Genomic DNA, 21,393 nt, shown 5'->3' on the forward strand with positions numbered 1-21,393 from the left:
TGATCCCCGCGAGACATCGGGAAAAAACATAGCCTGGCAAAACACCTCCAGGACGAGGCGTGCAGGGCGGGTACACACACACAAACACACACACACACACACACACACACAAACACATGCATGAGTGGCCCCTGCAGTAGCCTTCAGAATCCCGAATCGATAGCGGTGAAACCGCTCTACAAGAAGAAAGCCCCCTGGTTGTCTCCTCCGTGGTCCTTTCTCCTTCCTCCCTTCAATCCCACCACCCCCACCCTTGTCATCTGCACCCCTCCCCTCCCCCCGCCAGAGTAATTAATCACCTTGTGCTAATGAGCTATTAACTAATGACAGATTGACGTGCCTCTGCCCGTGTGCGCATGTCTGAGCGTGTGTGTCGGCGTGTCTGCGCGGGCATGTTCGAGTGTCGCCAGAGCCACCCCCGGCACGCTAATGTGATTAATAAGGTTAAGCTCTTATTAGGGTGGGAGCACAAGGAGTACACTGCGCGCGCACACACGCAAACACACACACACACAAACACACACACACACACAGAAGTCATTCATGCTCACAAATACAAAAAAACATGAAAATCTCCTATCCTCGTGTGACTTGCGTCGGCCTGCTGCAAGTCTAAGTCCAAGTAAAACTAAGGCACAGACAGAAAAAACAACCTTATAGCATCACCTGCTTTGTATCCTTCGCCATGTATTCTCATTACCCATGAGGCTGACTCCACTATACACTAATCACATCTCGGGGAAAAAGAGGCGAGCGTCGGAGGAATGCGCATCGGCTGAAAACGCGGAAGTTTAAGTTTGTTTGTGGCAGACGCTCCGAGTCGTTTGACGACATTCTTACGGTCGTTTAGCAGACGGCTCGCTCCAGCCCGTGGAGATCGACACGGACGGTGCTGTGCGTGATGTTCTTGACAAAAAAAAAAACACACACACACACACAGCCGACTCGCACCGCCCTTCCCTGTCCTGCCTTCACCTTCAGGACTAGTTTCAGCACCACGGACAGCGACGCAAAAAGGAGCCGCCGCGTGAACAAAGCGTCCTCAGGACAATGTCCTCGTTCCGGTGAGCAGCGCGACACCCTCCTCCTTTGTAGTAGCGCTCACACCCTAATAGACCAAACAATTACAGTGGAAAGGAGAGGCACTATATCAAAAAACGCAACACAAATAGGAAAGTGTGGCTTGAGACAGGGAGCTACAGTGCACACATACGCACGCACCTGGGCTCCGCTCAATCAGATGTATCGGACTCTGAAGCCTCTGCTCTCCAATTCAAAGGGAAATGTAGTTACATCAGGATCATTTGACGCTCAGGAGAATCCTCTGCACTTCGTAATGGGGAGCCTGACTGAGGTGCGCGTGCGTCGGTGGCCGCGGGTGCACATTTGCATGTGCCAGCGCATGCACGGTACCCCGTGTGCTTCAGTGTCTCTGTGACCTAACAGTGCCCCCCCCCCCCCCCCCCCACCCAAAGGAGAAGTTTTGGCGCATACCGCGACTCATTTGCATTCTCGCAGCTCTCTCAAATTTTTCTCTTTTTTTGTTTTTTCCTTTTTCATTTTCTGTGGCTTTCGACGCGAACAGCTGCTTAATGGTCATGGCTCTTTGGAGACAGGACATTGGGAAGCGCAGAGGGGGTTAGCCAGGGTTTTCTGCACCACACACACACACACACACACACACACACATAGACAGACACACACGCCAGGTAAAGCCTGGTTCAGCTATGGTTCTGAGAGCGAGATGTGACCATTTAGCAGATGGTTTTCTTCCCAAAAGTGACTTTGGAGGCTTTTCACCACAATAGAAAACAAAGCCAGGCACACGTGCATTACGCTGTCGCTGGTGTGACAACCAGAGAGCGAAATCCTTTGCTCACTATGTCAAAAACAATATTGGTGTTTGAAAGGAGATGCAGCATGCGACGAGCATGCTTTCATGTCGACATGTTTCCAAGCACTGGAAGGGTGTTCAAAAAAGAGAGAAAGAAAAGAAAAGGGGGATTGAGGCTGCACTTTTGGGATGCAGGGAGGTTCAGTGCTTTCTCCTTTTTTGTCAAAAATGTTTTGTGGGATTCAAAAATAATCTGAACATAAGCTATTTGAACCTGTCGCACCATAAACACACATCCAAGCATGACTACATCAAATTGCCTTCATCTCCACGCTCATTGAGTGTTTGCCTTGAGCGAACAGCCCATGCACACGCACACACACACACACACACACACACACACACAGACACACACACGTGTGTGTTTCATGAGAAGCCAAAAGAGGGGATTTGGTGAAACACGAGACAAGTGAGAGAAGGTCATCGCCTCGCAGTGTGCGAGTGCGTAGAGCCGCTCTGGTTCCACCGTGTTCTTCTCAGCGGGGAACCTCACGTCTTGACCTTTACGTCTCCGGCAGTACTCAAATGTTCTTTTTTTGGACAAAAGCCCATTGTCAAGAGCAGGTCAACGCGGCGCGCACAGGCACGAGCACACACAAAGCAACCGATCGATTGATTGACAGGTTTATTGACCCGCGAATCGTAGCCGTTTGGTCGCCCGAGCTATAAATGAACATGAAAATCCTGAAAGATATTTGATCTAATATTCAAAAACAAACAAAAACAATTGATTTGATGTGGCTGTTTTGACTTAACTAGGTTGAAAAAAGTAATATGTTGAAGGCTTAAGAACAATTTGTCAATTTGTGTCTGGTTGAAATGAATACATCACGGCGAATACGAATAAAGATTTATTCGATTCTATGCAGACGACTGTCTCATTCAGTTTGGGTCAATACACTTACTTCACATTGTTTCATCAGATTGAAACTTCATGCCTCATGAACATATGCTTCTTATACAACGAACATCCATGAACTCTTATCCTTGGAAATTTAGAACAGTTTGTGTGTTTGTTTGTTCCCTGGGGAATTACTTTTTGACAAACTATAACACATGAAGTATATCCTTATTTGGTGTAATAGCAATGCTAAATGGTCATTCATATATATATATACTTTACAAATAGCAGTGTACGCAATGACATTGCTATCGCTGCCGATTTAATTCCTCTGTGTGCAGTCAGGTGACAGACTATTAACTCCAACAAGTGTGTGGTTGAGATTCATGGGCGCTGGATTGAGTGTAAATCCGGCCTCTTTCTTTGTGATCGTCAAACAGGCGCCACAACTTGGGAGTAGGTTTAGAAAAGGCTCCAAAAACAAAGCGCCTTCAACTCCTGACCGCAGTCAAGCAGTGGCGCGTGACACAGCATTTATTCTGCAGCTCTAATTGTTGTGACAAAACGTTGCTTTTCTGATAAATGGCACCCTTCTGGTTTCCTCCAGGTTGGGCGAAACACTTCACTCATGGGCCTAGCATTGCACATAGCACATTCTCAAAGAATGACATTCACCGTAAAATGAGCAAAAAATAAAAAAAAGGATGGGGTGTGGTCAGAAGGGGCCAATAGACGCAGACACAATTGCCCCTTATGAAAAGAGAAAAGAAAAACCCAAATAAAAAGACTCACGCGCTCACATATCTGGATGATGAGGAGGAGCCGGGCTATGAGAGGCAGGGGACAGGCCAGCGCTCACATCGAGACAAATCACCCGCCGACATCACAGACATGGCGGGCCTGAGGAGAAGGCGGGTAAATAGAAGCCCGGATACGTAGAATAAAGAAGGCCGTCGACGCGGAGGGAGAAAAGGATCAAACACAACGATTGATGGGCTTGTAGTTTCTCTCTTTTCTGCCCGCTAAAGATGATGAATCCCCTCTGTGGCGAATTTAATCAGACTGCCAACAAAGAGCATGCACATGAGCCGGGCTGCAACAAACCTGTCGTTGGGGGGCAAGTAAACAGCGCAACACAAAGCCAACACAACGCAGGCGAGCGTCTCCCGCGCGACACCGGGGCACACGCGTACGTTCACAGACGCACGTTTTTTTTTCTTCTGTGTTCGTCCATAAACAAACATGAAAGTCAATAAGTTTTGTTTACTTTTTGAGGACACAACAGAAAACGATGCACACGCAGTAATTAGCTAAGACCCCGGGAGAAAGCGCGCATGCCTTTTTCCCGGGGAAACAAGGGATTGATTTCCAGCTGGAAAATGTGTGCATGTCCTTTGCTGGCTCTTTACTGGACATGAAGGCTGCCTCTTTACCAGACTGAATAGATTACAATGCCTCTGCTCCACAGATCAATACGCGCAAGCTATATGGCCAAATTAATTGCTTGTGACAACGCAGAGGAAGACCACAGGACTTGTGAGAAGAGGACTCAACCACGGAGGGGTGGTGGGAGTCGGTCATGTATTTGTGGACGTGCATTGTCCATGGTCTGGCTGAAAAGATGCTCAAAATAGTCATTGTCAGTCAATAAGCAGTTTCAATGCGAGCGGCCCGCTGGATGTACAGTCCATTCATTTGTGTGCGGCGGCAGACGCCCTTGAAATTTTCGAAAAAATACAAATTTGGAGAGGAAAAACAAGGGAATCTGGGAAGTGGAGAGGACAATGTGTGCAAAAATAAAGAGAAAAGATGGGAGAGGGGGAGGGCAGAAGCAAAAAAAAAGGGGAAACAAGTGAGTTTGGGGGGTTTCTGTCATCATGATGGATATATCGAGAGAATAGGGGCTCCCAGAAGGGAGAGGTGTAAAAATAGGATAGCACCTCTCCCTTGACACCTCTCCCTCTCTGCCCGTTTATCCAATCACGAGTCTTCTCTCTCTCCCTTCCTCTCTCATCCCCCTCTCTCTTATCACCTATGACTGTCCTCTTCCTCCTCTTCCCCTCTTGGTGCTGTTGCTCTAGACATCACCAGCCCAGCATCCTTCCTCTCTCCTTCCTCCTCTGTGTCCATTTACTCATCCGCTTACACCTACACCCAACGCAGACAAAAGACAAAAAAAAACCTCTCCATCCCACTGGGTTTTCCTCTTCAGTACACTCAGCTGTAGAGGCTTTACTTTTTTTTCTTCCTCTTTTTCTTTACTGCGCCGATCCCAGATGACAGACTTCTACAGTACACTTTGACTATTTCTTCTTCTTCTTCTTCTTCTTCTTCTTCTTCTCCCCATCAAAAAAAAAGATATTTACACCCGGGGACTGCCCGCAGAGCCTGGCGTCCTTTCATCTCGACTCTCTCGCCCCGCTTTGCATTCGTGCCGCCGCGCGGATTCAACACGTCGGAGCTAGTGGCCGACGAGGGATGCTAATGGCAGCTGTTCAGAGCGCCGCTCATTGTCCCGTGTGTCTCGAACGCTCGCCGAGCCAAACAGCGCCAGGACCACCAGGGTTGGGGAATAGAAGCGACCCCTCCGCCGGTCCGCCGGACGTTTCACCCCTACGTCGTCTCTTCTGTTCTTCTTCGGTCCTTTCCCCCATATCTATCACTTTCTCGCTGCTTAACCCCGCCCCCCTTTGACCCCTACGTCGTCTCTTCTGTTCTTCTTCGGTCCTTTCCCCCATATCTATCACTTTCTCGCTCCTTGACCCCGCCCCCCTTTGACCCCTACGTCGTCTCTTCTTCTGTTCTTCTTCGGTCCTTTCCCCCATATCTATCACTTTCCTCGCTCCTTAACCCCCGCCTCCCGTCCACCCCGTTTCCTCTTCCTCTTCCTCCTCCCCGGAGAGGGAAAACAAACAGCTGTCAGGGTCGGGCTCGCAGATGAATTCCAAATGACTTTGAAGGACGGAGAGGCCGAGTAACTTTCTCCAGAGGAGAGGACGGTTACAAACACCGCGCGTGCACGACAAACAAGCATGCAAACGGCGTCGGGTGAATATGGCCCGAACCCCGACCCGCACACACACACACACACACACACACACACACACAAGCTGCGCAGCTACTCTTTGAATCAATACTGCATCTTAAGTCAGCCTATTGCCTCAAGGTGAAGGCAGCTTGTGTGTGTGTGTGTGTGTGTGTGTGTGTGTGTGTGTGTGTGTGTGTGGGAGGCGCATGCCCCACACTTATTTAATAAAAGATCTCTCGTTAAATGTAGAGGCAGGTGAAGCTCAATGAACAGAAAATGCACCGCTCGCAGGTTTGCTCACTTCTTCTGGCTCCGATTTATTTTACAGGATTTATCTCAAGTCCTCCTCTCAACTTTTCTAAAGACACAAGGAGTCAATTTCACCTCCGTCGGCTCGCCACCCGTGGCTCAATTTGCAGCTCTCGCTGGGTCAAGATGAGTCGATGAATCACTTTTCATCTTATCAATCATATCGGTGTGATATCTCTCCGTCTCATCTGCTGTCCGAGTCCTCCCTCTATCACTGTCTGTTATAGTTCATCCATCACGCACAAGAGAGACCTCTACGTTACGCAGTGAAGCGAAGCCGATGTTTAATTAAGACGTTTACATCACTCTCAATTCTTTTTCTGCCGTTTTCCCTCGAACGGAGTCGATACCGGAGTCTAATTTGATTAACCTACAAAACTTTACGTTTAGAAACGAGTCGATCTTGAATGAGAGCCATTGGGAGGAACTTGATGTGCAGAGGTACTGAAAAATGAGGAAATGACGAAGGTTCACTGCACTTTGTGTGTCTCTATGTGGTCTCTGATGTCACAAAGAGAGCATGAAGAGGGTTAGGGTTGGGTTATATTTCACACGAGGGCATCAAGGCTCTTCCCACCTTTACAATAAGTGGTGCTCCGACTGACACGGTTCCATGAAGTTGTTTGGATTGGAGATAGTAACACTTAAAGATAATCTCGCACTGAAGGGCCACTTCGGGTTATTAAGTGTACTTTGGCTTTTACGGTTGAAATAGCCTTTGGGGGAACTGTATGTGCTGATGTACTGACTGACAAATGAGGAAATCAGAGCTTTAGTGCACTTTTTGCTTGTTAGTACATGATCTCTGATGTCACAAAGAGAGCATGAAGACACGCTCGATGAGACGACAACCTCGTATCCCGACATGACACAGGACAGGAGCAAGTTGCAACATGTATAGATTGATTCACACAAATGTACGTTTCAGTTACACAACGTATTATTATAATTGCGAGTGTCTGTCTGGGGCTGTCGCCCGACTGGTTCCAGTCTTGTGGGTTGAAAAGAAAATGTGTTGGAATCACTTTCAAGCCACACATGAAACCTGTGCTTGTGTCTCACAGAGTCGGTTTAAACAATGGCTGACAAAATTCAATTCACTTTTTACCGCTTGGGTAACGTGGCAGTGTGTATGTGCCTGCTTGTGTGTGTGTGTGTGTGTGTGTGTGTGTGTGTGTGTGTGTGTGTGTGTGTATGTGTTGGTCCTTCCAAGTCTTTGAGTTCTGGCAGGAAGATCAGAAGAAATGTGCGTTGTTCTGTTTGTGTGTGGGTGCCTGATGGTGTGTGTGTGTGTGTATGAGAGAGAGAGAGAGAGAGAGAGAGAGAGAGAGAGAGAGAGAGAAAAAAAAAGAGTGTAGGCATGAAAGTGAGATTCTGCTCTGAGACGTTTGATGTCGAAGAACAGCGTCTGCTGTCTGTCTGCCAACTGCCAACCCTCTATCACCATCCCAACACATGGCCTCTGCAAGTGTGTGTGTGTATGTGTGTGTGTGTGTGTGTGTGTGTGTGTGTGTGTGTGTGTGTGTGTGTGTGTGTGTGTGTGTGTGTGTAAGTGGCCTGATTAGGCAGGGGTCTCGGCTATGTGACACTGCTACGGAGCTAGTTAGACTCATAACGTGCACCTCGGTGTGTCAGTGTAAATGTGTGGGCCAGAGAACGCAAAATAGGATTTTGTTTTTAAGCACATGACAAAGAGACGAGGGAAAGAGGTGTGTGTCTGTGTGTCTGTGTTTGTGTCTGTGTGTGTGTGTGTGTGCACGCACGTGGGCGTGTTGGAAAGGGTGAGTAATCTCTCACTTCTCATACCTCTCATCCTACATCACCAATCTTTGGATAGGTCCTTAACATGGAGTCAAGCACACTTATGGCTAATTGTTAACTGATGCATGTGTGGTTTATGTATGCATTCATGTGAACATTTAGGTGTGTGTGTGTGTGTGTGTGTGTGTGTGTGTGTGTGTGTGTGTGTGTGCTTGAGCATACGTGTAGGTTGTGCGCAACACTTTGTGTGCCAGAATACTCTCCAAAGCCCTTTTGCGACATGGCTGTTACTGACACGCTCCTTGTTTTCAACTATAACTGCAACTTTGTTACTTTGTTACTTTGTTCCAACTTATACATAAGAGGGTAAGGCCATATATATATATATATATATATATATATATATATATATATATATATATATATATATATATATATATATATATATATACACATATATAAATCATCAAATATGTGTGTAATTTAGAGTTGGAAGGGTGTTCATCCCTCCGGTTTATAATATATATATACATGAGGGAGAAAATAAATAAAAAAACGAAATGAAAGAAATGAGACAGTTTCGTCTATATTGGGCCTCAGAAGGCCATGGGATGCTTTCATGATGATTTTTAGTTAGGTGGGGAAAAAGAAACCGCAAAGATCCAGCAGACGTGTGAAGAGCTAAAAGACGGAAGAACAAAAGCGATGTAGGGGAGAACTGAGAAGAAAGGCAGAAATAAAATCTGCTCCAAAAGTCAAACACTTGTCTTTGACTCACTCGCAGACACGCATGCATGCCTACGCAAACTTAGGCACGAACAAACAAAACAAAAAACAGTGATTGAGGCGCTAGCATGTGTGCGCGCGCGCAGAGAAACCACACTGAGATATTGGCAGAGCAAAAGGCTGAAAGATCAGGTGGATCCGCGCAGCGAAGACACACGCGGATCTTTCTCTCGCGCGCTTCTTGACATTTTCACTCTGATGGGGCTGGATATAGCTCCCCTGCCTCCTCGCGGCTCACAAGAACACACACACACAACCCACACACACACACACTGTGAGAATGAATAGTTGAAAGCCGAAGGGTGGGGGGGGAAGTTGTTTTGAAGGGGGTAAAAAATGAATAGAACGTGGTTCAGAAGCACAGAGCGGCCAGGCGCTGGAAATGTCCCGTGGCAGCAGACAAATAAGCGCTGCTGCTGGAGCGATCGCAGCCCCTCAGGTCGCCTACATTGATGGGGGGAGGGGGCGGGGGGGCTCACAATGATGTTCGCCCCCTCCGTTCCCCTGAAAAGGCTCGAGGGATGGAAGGAGAAAGAGGGATTGGAGACAAAAGTATAAATCAAATCAATATGTAAGCTCGTGACGACATGATGCGACGGGGGCTTGAGATGTGAAAACTGGATCACGCGACGAGTAGACGAGGACGTGTGGCGAGATCGTCCTCCTTGTTTCGCAAATGTCCCCCCCCCCCCCCCCCCGCGTCAAAATTAACGGCGTCCCGTCAAAGAGACAGCAGCGACCTACCGATCTGAGATTGGTCAATCCATTTTCGGGTAGGTCCAGAGGGCTGGGTCGCATTAATTACACCCAGAGGTGACTGGGACGCACTGGTATTGATCGGGCTGGAAGGTTCTGACTGTCTATTGCTCAGCTGGTGCGGCTGGTGGAAAGTGGTGTCTGAGGCATATTGAGTAAAAGTGTCAATATGATCTGGTTTCAACGTGAATTTCTTTTGAGAGCCGCGTGTTTCACATGAGGACATCGAGGCTTTTCCCGCCTTTGCAATAAGCGGTGCTCCGACAAACGAAGGTCCCAAGAAGTTGTTTGGATTGGAGGTAGGAACACTTACATAATATCGCATTTGAGGGGCCACATCGGGTTATTAAGTTTTGGTTTTAGGGTTAAGGAAGGTGAGATTGAGTTTCTTTCGTTCTTTATTTCTTTCTGAATGGAACAGGATTTGGGCTGCCTCTCTTTATTCTGAGTGTTTAACCTACACCATGTATGTATGGATATATATATATATATATATATATATATATATATATATATATATATATATATATATATATATATATTTGGTACAGCTCTGGTTGCTTCTTCTGACTGTTTTAGTGCATCTTTGAGTGGTGGCTTGGAGTACGCCACTAATTTGTCTTTGCATGGTTCATCCCGGATCTATTAGAAATGCCTCAATTGGCTCTGGAGCTGATTCCAGAAATCAGCTTGGTGCTTATGCACTGTATGCATTGTTATTGATTGCAGAGACTTTCTGCTGTCTGCCCTAAAATAGATAGTTCAGACTTTGCAAAGGGACCCGTAGGAGCAGAGGCCGGAGTGGTCCGGGCTGACCCATTGATTAGGTAGAAAGGTGACCGGGGTGGACTATTAATTGGAACTGGAGGGGACGGATACGCCATAGAACTGTGGTGGACTGAGCTTTCAGCGCGACAACTGAGAGAGAGAGAGCGAGGACAGACTAAAACACTTCTCATGCGCCTATGAAATGGGCCCCTAAATAAAAAAAAACCGCTGATGAAGATCCAAAAAGTGGTACTGCTCTGTTTCCTGGGCTTGAGCTCCGCTGCCTGTACAACGGATACTTGGCTTAGCCATGAAAGGGTTTTCAGAAAGGGAGATTTGGGACCAGCTGAGATGCCAGTGGCTCCATGGTTATGGAGAGAGATGGAAGATGGAGTCAGGGACGTGTCTGATGATTAGCCAGCGCCGGGTATTAAGTGGCGAAACAAGAGGACTTGCACAATCAGAGGTTAGAGACTCTAATATAGATTTATTCATCTATTCTCTTTCCTCCCATTTGACTCCTCGCAAAACAAAGCCAACCTATTAAAGCAAGTATTGAGCGGAGAAGAAACGCTTTTAACAGAAATATTGACATCAGCGCTGCCGCTGCGCTGCTTTTTTTTTTTTTTTTTTTTTGCCAGCACAACAGTGGGGTTTTAATCAGGATCCGTGTCTTCGCTCGGTATCCATGCAGCGACTGAGCACAGGGGTCGGCTTCACGAACGCACACAAACGCAGGGCTCTCGTGCATGCTAGCAGGCTTCATTTATCCATTTCATAAATAGAAAGTGTACATCATTATTTACTAAGAAATGGATGAATACCAGAACGGGTATTTACGGAGGGATGCTACTGAATTGCACAGATGACGGTGGAGGAGTTTTTCCAGAATGCACAACGGAGTGTGAAGAGGTCACATTGCTAACGTTATGTCAACAACGCGGCTTTGTGTTGTGCTGCAGAGAGATGGACTGAAATGAGCACGCTGACCGGCCCTTTCTTGTAATACTATTTGCTGTATTGACTTAGCGGTTAGCTGCAGCTACTAGCATTCAGCCAGCGCTAACTCAAGCTCTGACCGACGACATTGAAGTCTGTGTATCATTGCCGTTGATACACAAGGCTTTTTTTGTTTGTTTATACCTTACACATTGCAGGTTTAAAGCTTGACCTACTGGGGAATGAATTTGTCTTTTGAAGTAATTTTAACTTTATGCAAATGTACAGTTAAAAACACCTAAGTTAAAGACACTCAACTTGTCCAAACTCCTCACATTTCTCGCGCTCAAAGTCAAAAGGGTGTCCACTTTACTTCCATAAAACATTATTGAACGCATTTTTAGTGGGTCAGAAGTTTAAAATAAATGTATATGTAACAATCATACAGAGACTATTCATCACGCTCCGATTTCTTCAGAAATCAGCACTTAAAACTAAATACGTGAGAAGCCGACCGTCGCGGTCAACAGCTCCTCCATTGAAGATGATTTAATCGTAACAAGTGTAAGAGGAAGAACAATGTGCGGTAAAATGTCACTTACAAATTGACTACTTTGTTGGGATCCAGTATGTTGTTAACGGGAGAAAATAACTGTCCAATCAGCGCTAATTACATACATTAGCTACTCAATGCTTAACCCAAGCTTCGGGCTGGAGAGGTGTGAGCGAGCCTGCTACTTTAAGAGTGAATCTTTATAGCAGGAGTGCACGTTTAATCACAACTTGACGCTGACATTTCACAGGTGAGTGCACGTGTGCGACATGTGCTCTAATGCAGAACTGGCTCTCGGTGAAAACGGAGCACGTTGCTATTAAACCGCATCGGGTCCTCTCGCTCTCTCTTTCCGTTGCACAAATACACAAACACCGGCCAGCAGAGACTTGCAAGCTGACGCCACGCCATGCCTCGCCATGCTGTGCGGCGCCCCGCGGCGCCGCGCTCCATTCGATGAGACAGCATGAAGCACAAATCAATATGGATTAAAGCTCTGTAAGGAGTCACCGACTCCTCCTCCCTCGCCCGAGCCGGGAAGGAAAACATGTGCACTTATTATGCTGGATTGCATATTTTGTTGTATCTTTTAAACGATCGAGGGGTAGTGAGGAGCGCGGGATAATGTGGCGCTGAACGCCTGTGCCACGCCCGCCTCTTGCCCACCCGCGGGGCGTATCCATCAAGCTGTTTAGAAGGCGGCTCGGTGGGGGTGGGGGCTGGAAACAGCACCTCGTTCCACCTGCCACACCTCGACTGAAAGTCACACACACTCGCACACACACACACACACACTCGCAGAGGGTACAGTGGCAGGCCTGGCGGTAGGTCTCAACCCCCCTGGCTGTGGTGTGCTCCCCACTGCGCTCGGCGGGACGCCGCAGATTATCCCAGCGCTCGCAGACAGTCACAGAATGTTAATCCTCAGCCATCTCTTCGACTGTACCGTTAAATCTGGATCCTCCTCTCCGTCGCCCCTCCTCCTGAGATCCCCCCGTTTCGTAATCCATCGCTCTCCACCCTCTCCTTTTGCGATCCGCTGCAATCTCCCCCATCCTAAATTCCCAGCTCCATCCGCTTTCTATCATCTGCTTTTAACCCCGTCCTCCCGTCCTCCCCCCCCCCTTAAATCTCTTGATCCCCGTTTTTTTTTTCCCTTACTCGAAAGCGACAAGGCCTCGTCCCCGTTCCCTTCTTTATCCTTCCTCTCCGCTCGCGGGCCCGGCCCTCGCTATCGGGCCCGCATTGATCTCCTCATCCCCGGGAAAACAAAACACCAGTCGGCCCGTCATAATCACTCTGCTGGAGGACGGAGCGCCGAGCGCAGCTGCTACGTGTTGATGTAGAGACAGTGGAGAAGCTAACGGGGCTGCTTTTTTTGGGGGGGAGGGGGGGGTTGTTTTTGAATGAACTTGTGCCGGATGGGTTCTATTTTTAAAATATGTGGACAAAAAAAAGCAAGGGGGACCATGAAGGTTTATTAACTACACGATTGATTCCATTCTGTTAATGATGATACTGACTCATTTTTAATTTTTTTTTTTTGTATGCTGGAACAATAAAGTGACAGCTGCTGGAACCGTTCCTTCTAAAAATTACACAAAACAACCTCTGAATGATATCTGGTCTCCCGCAGCTTCCCTCCCCTATTCACTCGCTCTCGTAAAAATTGCCCTCTACTGCTCGTACATTTATTTATATATTTTTTTTTCACCACTTGTCCTGCAGGAATTTTTCATTCGGGACAGTGTGGCTGCTAACTTCCAAACAATAAATTCAGTTTGTGATCTGTCAGCAGTCTCCCGGCTGTTGCCCCCGTCGCACTACGCTTTGTTGTCATGCAAAACATGGATTGCAAACTTTACGTCTTCACACACCTCAGCATCTTTCCACCACGGGCGATCTGGCAGATCCAATGAATCTCCGGCTGAAATGTTTGCCGCGGTGCATTTAGACGTTGCATTAACCACTTGAACTGTACATTTCCTCCTTAAATGTACCCTTAAATGGCTTCAAAGTTCGATAAATCACTTTTTCTCCGCAATGTTTGACACCATCTGCTTGTCCCAGCAGATCATTCTGGCTGTAAAACACACAAAATGTTCACATCCAAAACGCCACTCTTTCTGGCTGCTCCACGGCATCAAATGGAAACGTTTTGGACCGTCCAATTTGAGTTAATTATGATGGACACGCCAACAAATCTGCAGGGGTGAAGGGGTTAACGCTTACTGATTTATTAATATGAATAATTTTTACAGTCAAATTCGTGCTGGTTTTCACACACCATTAAATACTTGATATAACTCGATACTATAAACACAAGAATCGTAAACGAAAGCCATGCAGCATTATAAAACTCCGACCTTCCTCTCCAGACAGTATTTCTAAAGATCAATAAAGTTGTCTGTTACAGCTCAAGGTAACATACATCATCCACACATATACGATACATGTGGAAACAGTGTTAATTGTGTTATGACTGGTGGAACTCATTATTTTTTATAACATCTATTCTGTGTTGCTCGTGCTTGTTTCTCCTCTCGCAGCTCTTTCATAGTTCAACAAACAGTGTAGTCGCATGATACGGTGATGTCTGCAAGAAGAATAACACATCATACACTACAAAGCTTATTTGAATAAGGGAATGAAGTAGGTTGTGGTTTAAGATAAGGCTGAACGATTGTGAAAAAAATATCTAATTGCAATTATTTTGACTGATATTGCAAGTGGGATATGGGTCGCTCGGGGGAACGATCGTTTTTCCTTCATTATTTCTTATATATTATTTCTCATTCAGTATTCTCCATTTTATTGAACGCGCTCATAAAATGACTGTGGCGAGGATTTGTACCAGACAAAGATGTTTTCTTAAGTCTGCGGAATATAAATTGTAGGCAGAGAGACAATATTTAATTAAAAATGGTATTTTCACTCACACATTTTGCCTTTAACAAATGCAAAGGACAAAGAAGAACATTTTAATTGCAGGAGGCATTGTGATTTCGATACAATTTTGATGAATTGTGCGTCCCTGGAATAAGACGTTACTCTTGAATTTCATGTCTGACAAGCTGCCGGCTTTCTGGAGAACATGAAAGTCTGCAGCACATTGTAACGGAAATCCATCCGATAGCGGTATATTTACAAATGTCGCGCTCATGGTGCCACTAAAGGGAAAGTCAGGGGATCACCAAAGTCATCGGGATTCACTGAGATAGTTTAAACGTATAAATAAAAGATTGAGAAGTGGGAACATGTACATGTTTGATAGGCTGAACCAGTACACAAGTAGCTAACGGTTAGCTTCCTAGTGATGCTAGTGATGCTGAGCTTTCCACCTATCGCCTACCTGCCAGTTGTAAGATTGATGACAGTGTCCTCCACGGTCACTGGTGGGTTGTATATCATCCTTTGGACAGGTGACATCTGTTTGAATGTTTTGACCCGGTTAATAGGTCAGTAATTGTTCCATCGTATGCTGCACTAAAATCGTGTCATTTTGTGAAATATTATGACGGTGAGTTGGTAATTTCAGATTAAAAAGGTGAAGACTTGTCTACCATTTTGAATTCATTCAAACAAGAAAAATACAGAGCGTTGCATGGTTCACTGTGTATGCTGGACCTCACTTCTTGCAAGAACTCAGTATGCCTCTGGTATAACACGGAGCAATAAATTGAGAAAGCCCGTGGTGTCAGCCGAGGAAATTCTTGTTGGAAATTGAATGCTGCTGAAGAGCTAAAAAGTTCAAATGTACCAATAAATGAAATACCGCTTTAATAAGTGGTGGTAGGAGAAAGAGAGTTTTTGATTAGTACAGTTGTCAGGCTCTCGGCTATTGATTGTACTGTATCCTCCACATCAGTATCAGTGATAAACCATCAGCTTCCGCTTCTGTGGCACGACTTAACTCTCAAAGCTTTAGCTGGAATAACTTCACGTATTGAGGGAAATTCATCAGAATATAGAACGTGTTAGGCCGTTATCCTTCCCAGTATTTGGAGACTGTATATGTGCTGTACGGCAAATCAAATATATTTCAAGACTTTCATTTCCATGGAAGTCGTGCATATTTACTCACTTGAAACCAAGGCGACCGTGATCAGCAAATAGTATATTTTTGATATGTTTCCACAGACAGAAAGTAATAAAATAAGGCATAGAGGGAAATTAACATCAGTAAATATCAGCTGTGATAACTTTGCCTCGTACAGGTACTCTAATTTAACCAGCAGAGCCGTGTCTGAATTTATATTAACAGCAATTTCATTTAAAAATGTCAGTGTCGAGTTCCATTATTTCTATACTGTGCATGTGTAGGTCGGGACAAATGAAGTTTTCCAGCTGCATATCAATCTGTCTGTTTGTCGGGGCCGAAACTATTGCTGGAGAAACATCAAGGCCTTGTTTAACCTCCCCGCGGGTTTGAGTTGCTACTAATCAACGGAGTGCAGATTGAAATGGACTATAAATATGTGTTGAAATCGGCAGAAAGAGAGCAAGTTGACGTTAGTTGTTGCACAGTCCTGCACGGCTAAATAACGGCTGGCGCTAACGGCTGGCGCTAACGGCTGGCACTAACGGCTGGCGCTAACGGCTGGCGCTAACAGAGGTTGCACTGAGTTACGATGCGTTGTGTTCTAGCTCTATTCAACACACGACAGTTGAGCAAAGATATATAATCTTGTAAAATATGGTTATGGGCAAGGAACTTGAATAAATACACAAATATATTATGAATATGCATCCTAGAATGCATAGTTAAAACTATTAGCATAAGAAGTTTTCTCGTTGTCAAATCATGTATCTAAATAAATGTACAATCGTGTATTTTTTAATCATTTTAATTGTGTGTTTTTACGCAAAAGACCACAAGAGGTGACGTTTACACTGACGTTGGGAACGTTAATATCATTTTTCGGGACGATGGTCAAAAAAGTAAGAAACCTGTAAACTGAAAATGTAATATGGCACTTAAATGTTGAGCTTTATACTGCACATCAATGAGGCCGACGCATTCCTTTACCTGAGTACTCTTTGAATTAATTAAATAACCGGTTGAATACTCAATTTCCTAAATTATATATATATATTTTCATCTCCATATATGCGAGTTCACCAACTGTAATTGTGCGACTCTGCGCCTGCACGCTGTAAAACCTGATTTCACCTCTTTCTTTATATTCAAAAGCGCTTTCAGAAGATTAACCTTTACATGATTCCGAGCCTTATCTCCTCAGCTCTTTGCTGGATGTCTTACTCCTTTACTTTCCACTCCAAGGTTGTGACCTAAAGTATCACGTCCAACAGGTTCATAATGTGCCAGACAAATCCTATTACGCAAACCATACGGCATAAAAAAATAACCTTCACCTCCCAACACGCAAAGGTTTATTTTGCTTCCTTCCTTACTATGCAGTCTCTCCAAGCACTCTCATTCAACTAATGAAAACAGATGAAAACTCCACAGCCCAATAACACCAACATTAACACTAATTCTCGCTCGCAGAGACAAACAATCTCCGAGACGCGAGTAAATACGGCGGAGTTTCCGGTAGGGGAGAGAAAAAAAAGAGAAACACAGAAAATAAAAAAAAAAAGACTCACCCTCTGGGAAATTTTCTCTGATCAAGTGCAAAGAGATTAACCAGTTGGACGTGCGCTAATGAACAGGAGATCATAATGAAAGGCGCTCGTAAATATAGATGAGGCATGTGAAAAAGAACAATGGTCGGCTCGTGTCGGAGGAAACAAGAGTAATGCACAGAAACCAATTATTTGACTGTTTCCCACCTAACGCCAACATCCTGGCAACTTTTCGCAATGAGCTGAAGAAAATGTTTCATTACAACAATTACAGTAATACGTGCAATCACACTTTCAAAAAACGAGCCAGCCTTTGAACCGACTCGGGGGATAATGTTGTACTCTCAGCTGGAGCCCGGTTTGAATCTATTACATCGTGTGCAACAGCCTCTTTCATAAAAAAAAACAACAGCACATCAACTTATAGACAAAACAGTAAATCACGCACAGACAAAGGCAGCAGAGGGCACAGAAGCACATCAAACACAATCACACGGCAACAGATGGGCCTGAGGTGGCCCGAGTAATCTAGGAGAGGCTGGAGTCAGACGTGACTTACTGATTACATAGTCCCCAAACGGATCCTGATCCTCCTCATCATCTAGGTAAGCTGGGGGAAGAGGGAGTTGGAGGAAAGAAAGAAAAACAGAAAAACACAGAAATGAAAAAAAGGGTTATGACAGAAAGAAAGTGTGAGTTTTGAGAGCAAAAAATAGAGAGAGAGAAAACTGTAAGAAAGAAGTAAGAAACATAAAAGAACTGAATTTAAAATGGACACAAAATAGGGTGTAAATAAACGGATGAATAAATAGTGGAGTAAATAAACAGTAAAAGCGACCGCGGCCTCCCGTCGTCCATCTCCGTTCTTCCTCTCAATCTGAGACCTCCAGCCTTCATTAGGAGGCAAAGCGCTGACCATTAAACTACTAAACTAGTTTCAGAGACATGCAGAGGAAAATATGATCGCTCATAATTGGCTGGAGAATTCCCAATTTGCTCTCAGTGCGCCTGCTCCCTCTTTCTCCCTCTCTCTCTCTCTCTCTCTCTCCCTCTCTCTTTCTCCGGCAGGTCTGAAGATGGCATGAGAGGCCATTACGGCTAACTAAATTCCCTATTAGGGCGGCCGCGCGGTCGTCGGCGGATTACAAATCCGACGGCAGCGATGGTCCCGCGACTCTGTCACCTGGCCATAATGCAGTTAGCGCGCGGTGGGCCCTCACTGCGGATGCACCTGCCGCCGCCTCGCAACAAGAACATGCTTTTTGTCCGACGCCGACGTGTGAAAATCCCTCCGTCCACCTCTCCCTTTTCCATTTATTCATCGCTCATGTTTTCCTCTTCTTCTTCTTCTTCTTCCTCTCTCCATCACTCCCTTTAATGTGAGTTAGCATCCTTCTACTGTGATCAATATCCCAGGGCTTTTATTAAACACTGCTCTTATGCATCTGTGTGTGTGTGTCTGTGTGTGTGTGTGTGTGTGTGCGTGAGCAAGCAGCCGCTTCCCCGAGTGTGTCCGTCTTCGTGCATGTCCTCACTTTACTCTTCATCGGCCGTGCTTTGTGAACACGTATGTTCAGTATGTTGAATGAACCGATCTTTATTGATTCTGACCGCGTGGCAATTTTCAGACTCGAGGCTTAACCCAAACACGGACACTCACAATTACACACACACATGTGTGTGTCCGCATGTGTGTGTGTGTGTGTGTGGATGAATGTCCACCGCTACTTTGCTCATTCCAGCATTTGAGCTCTCGCTGCATGGACAAAAAGTCCTTGAACCGGTGGATGAAGTATGGAGGCGTACGCGCACGCCGACACGCGCACGCGCGCACTCACAGTGGCGTGTGTTTGTGAAAGCGAGCTGTCAGTGCTGCTCTCACACACCATTCATCACAAGCTACTAATTCTGTTAGACCATTGTCGAGCCTTTCGCACCCCACGTTGCTCTCTGAAAACTCAATCAGAGGCTAATGCCCCCAACCTTCCTCACACACACACACACACACGCACACGCACGCACGCATGCACGTCTATGCACACACACACACACACACACACACACACACACACACACACGAGCTCTCGCTTTCAGTTTCTTACTCACATGCACTCACGGAGACCCTGAGGGGACAGCGGTGGTCTTGGGGGACCCCCGCCAGTCCAACTCTATAAGTGTTGCCTGCATTTGATAGACAGGAGCTGCATGGACCGAGTTACTGGTGCCGCGAGAGGAAAGAAAAGGCTCCTACAATCACCGCGTGACATATAATTACAACATGTATTCCAAAGTACAGAGCCCTTGTTATTCCAAACTTCTAAATGATCATGATTAAACATTATCTTAATTTACCTTGATTGCGAGACAATCCTTCGAAACATTCCCTAAAGCAGCGACGCGTCGGCTGACGCGAGCTCGGTTGATTTGGTTTGATTTATGGCGGTATGTAAAAAATAGAAAAAAAAAGAATAAAGAGGACAGCACGGGTGCAGGCACTCTGCCACCTGTGCTAGCAGATTTGATTAGTTAATCAGGAATCACTTTGCCCAACGCGGCTTTTATAAAGCATAATTACAGCTCCAGCTACCCAAAAAACAAAAAAAAAGAGGAAAAAAATCTTTTGACTGCAGATGTTTTAAGGGGCATTTGGAAAAGTTTTTCTGCTTCGTCAAAAAAAAAAAGAAGAACAAATTAACATAAAGTTTAAGAAACATAAACCAGCTTCTATGAGCAAAGAAAATCACCAAAAAAAAGAGGAGGAGCCAGTGAAGGAAACCAGGCGATGGAGCGTGCTCAGACAGCGGGCCAGGGTCGGGAGCAAAGGCCACACTAAATTTAGCGCCACCTTTTCGTTCTCTAATTACGAGATTAATACATCCTGTCACACGCGTCACAATACCATCCCTATGATTTATTATCCAGTCAGCCAGATGGGGAGATTGAGGCGGGGGAAAGGAAAGGAGGCGAGGAGGCGTCGAACTGAGAGCGACCAATCGGCGCGCGGGGTGGGACTGGGGCGGGGCCCGGCGCGAACCCGAGCTCGTGAAGTCGGCCGTACGAGTAAAGCCGAGATGTGTCCATGGAAAACAATGGTGGAGTTGAATTAGGTTCTCCCTGATTCCTTAACCGGGTGCTCTTTAACGACCACATATATGGACCACACACACACACACACACACAAACACACACACAGAGCGCTGCACTATGGATCGTGGCCGTAACGTCCGCCCCGGGCTTCAGGTTTAAATCAATGTCGAAGTCTGATCTTATTTCATCTAATGCATGTTTTAATCATTCTCCCTCCTGATCAATGCAGTTTGGATGCAGTCATCAGGCACTGCTGTGGGAATTTACAGGCGCTCCGATTCTCCCGCCTGTGTTTCCAGACGGACGTTTTACGAGGCGGTGCACAGCGTGACAGTAAATCTCCTCCTCCACTTTGCCAAAATGAAATCTCCCACCGCCGCTCTCCGCGCCCGTATTTGTTTGTCTCACTGTGCTGCTCGTGCAAACCAAACTCGGATTGGCCCTGCCAAGTCCACGTTCTAGTCTCTTTATTTTAATAGTGTCTGGAAGGGGCAATAAAAGCAAAGTGTCTTTATTCAATACTTGACAATAAAGCGGGATGTAGGGAAGAAATCCCTGAGTTGCATTTAGGAAACTAATTTAACAGGCTTTACATACTTGTCGGTAATTGGAATTTAGCAGTAAATGAAAAAAAAAGAGAGAAGCCACAAACAAATGAAAAAATAATCACAGAGTTAATTTTAGAAACTGATTGAACAGGTGCCAAAGGTCTGCAGAGGGAACCGGCGAGCCACCTTTTGTTTGGATGAATTAACACCTGCGCCCTGTCGTTGCATGTCATGCGCCTCCGTCATCTCGGTGTTTTATTTACAATGTTCGCAGCCTCGGAAAGTCAATCTGTGCGCGTGCATTATTGTTCGGCAACTTACACAGTAATCACACTGCGATTATATTTTCATATTGGGGAAAAACATTTTTTTTTTGTCGGCCATTTTTGGAGATTTTGCGCTATTTTGCTTCCACGTTTTTTTTTCTTTCAGACTATTGGAAAGAATACATCCAACATACTGGGGGTTTATTCTAATGCATCAAAATATAGCATTAGATAATGCCTCACATGCATATTTAAACATAATATTTTA

The 21,393-nt window shown here is 45.7% G+C and overlaps 1 protein-coding gene across 4 annotated transcripts in view; it reads right to left on the reverse strand.

Annotated features, from left to right (window-relative positions):
* tenm2a (teneurin transmembrane protein 2a) overlaps positions 1-21,393 on the reverse strand; it is a 199,878-nt gene that overhangs the window by 109,281 nt on the left and 69,204 nt on the right. For 3 of the 4 annotated variants that reach the window (XM_068583892.1, XM_068583902.1, XM_068583884.1), the window contains exon 4: positions 17,784-17,834. The exons of the other annotated variant lie outside the window; for it this stretch is intronic. In XM_068583892.1, the coding sequence (XP_068439993.1) occupies positions 17,784-17,834 (51 nt within the window). The remainder of the gene's footprint in view (positions 1-17,783; positions 17,835-21,393) is intronic. 4 annotated transcript variants of the gene reach the window in all.

The sequence above is a fragment of the Clinocottus analis genome, unplaced genomic scaffold (assembly GCF_023055335.1).
Source record: "Clinocottus analis isolate CAN_PGR_092001 unplaced genomic scaffold, fCliAna1.0.p SCAF_10, whole genome shotgun sequence".
Taxonomy (NCBI): Eukaryota; Metazoa; Chordata; class Actinopteri; order Perciformes; family Cottidae; genus Clinocottus; species Clinocottus analis.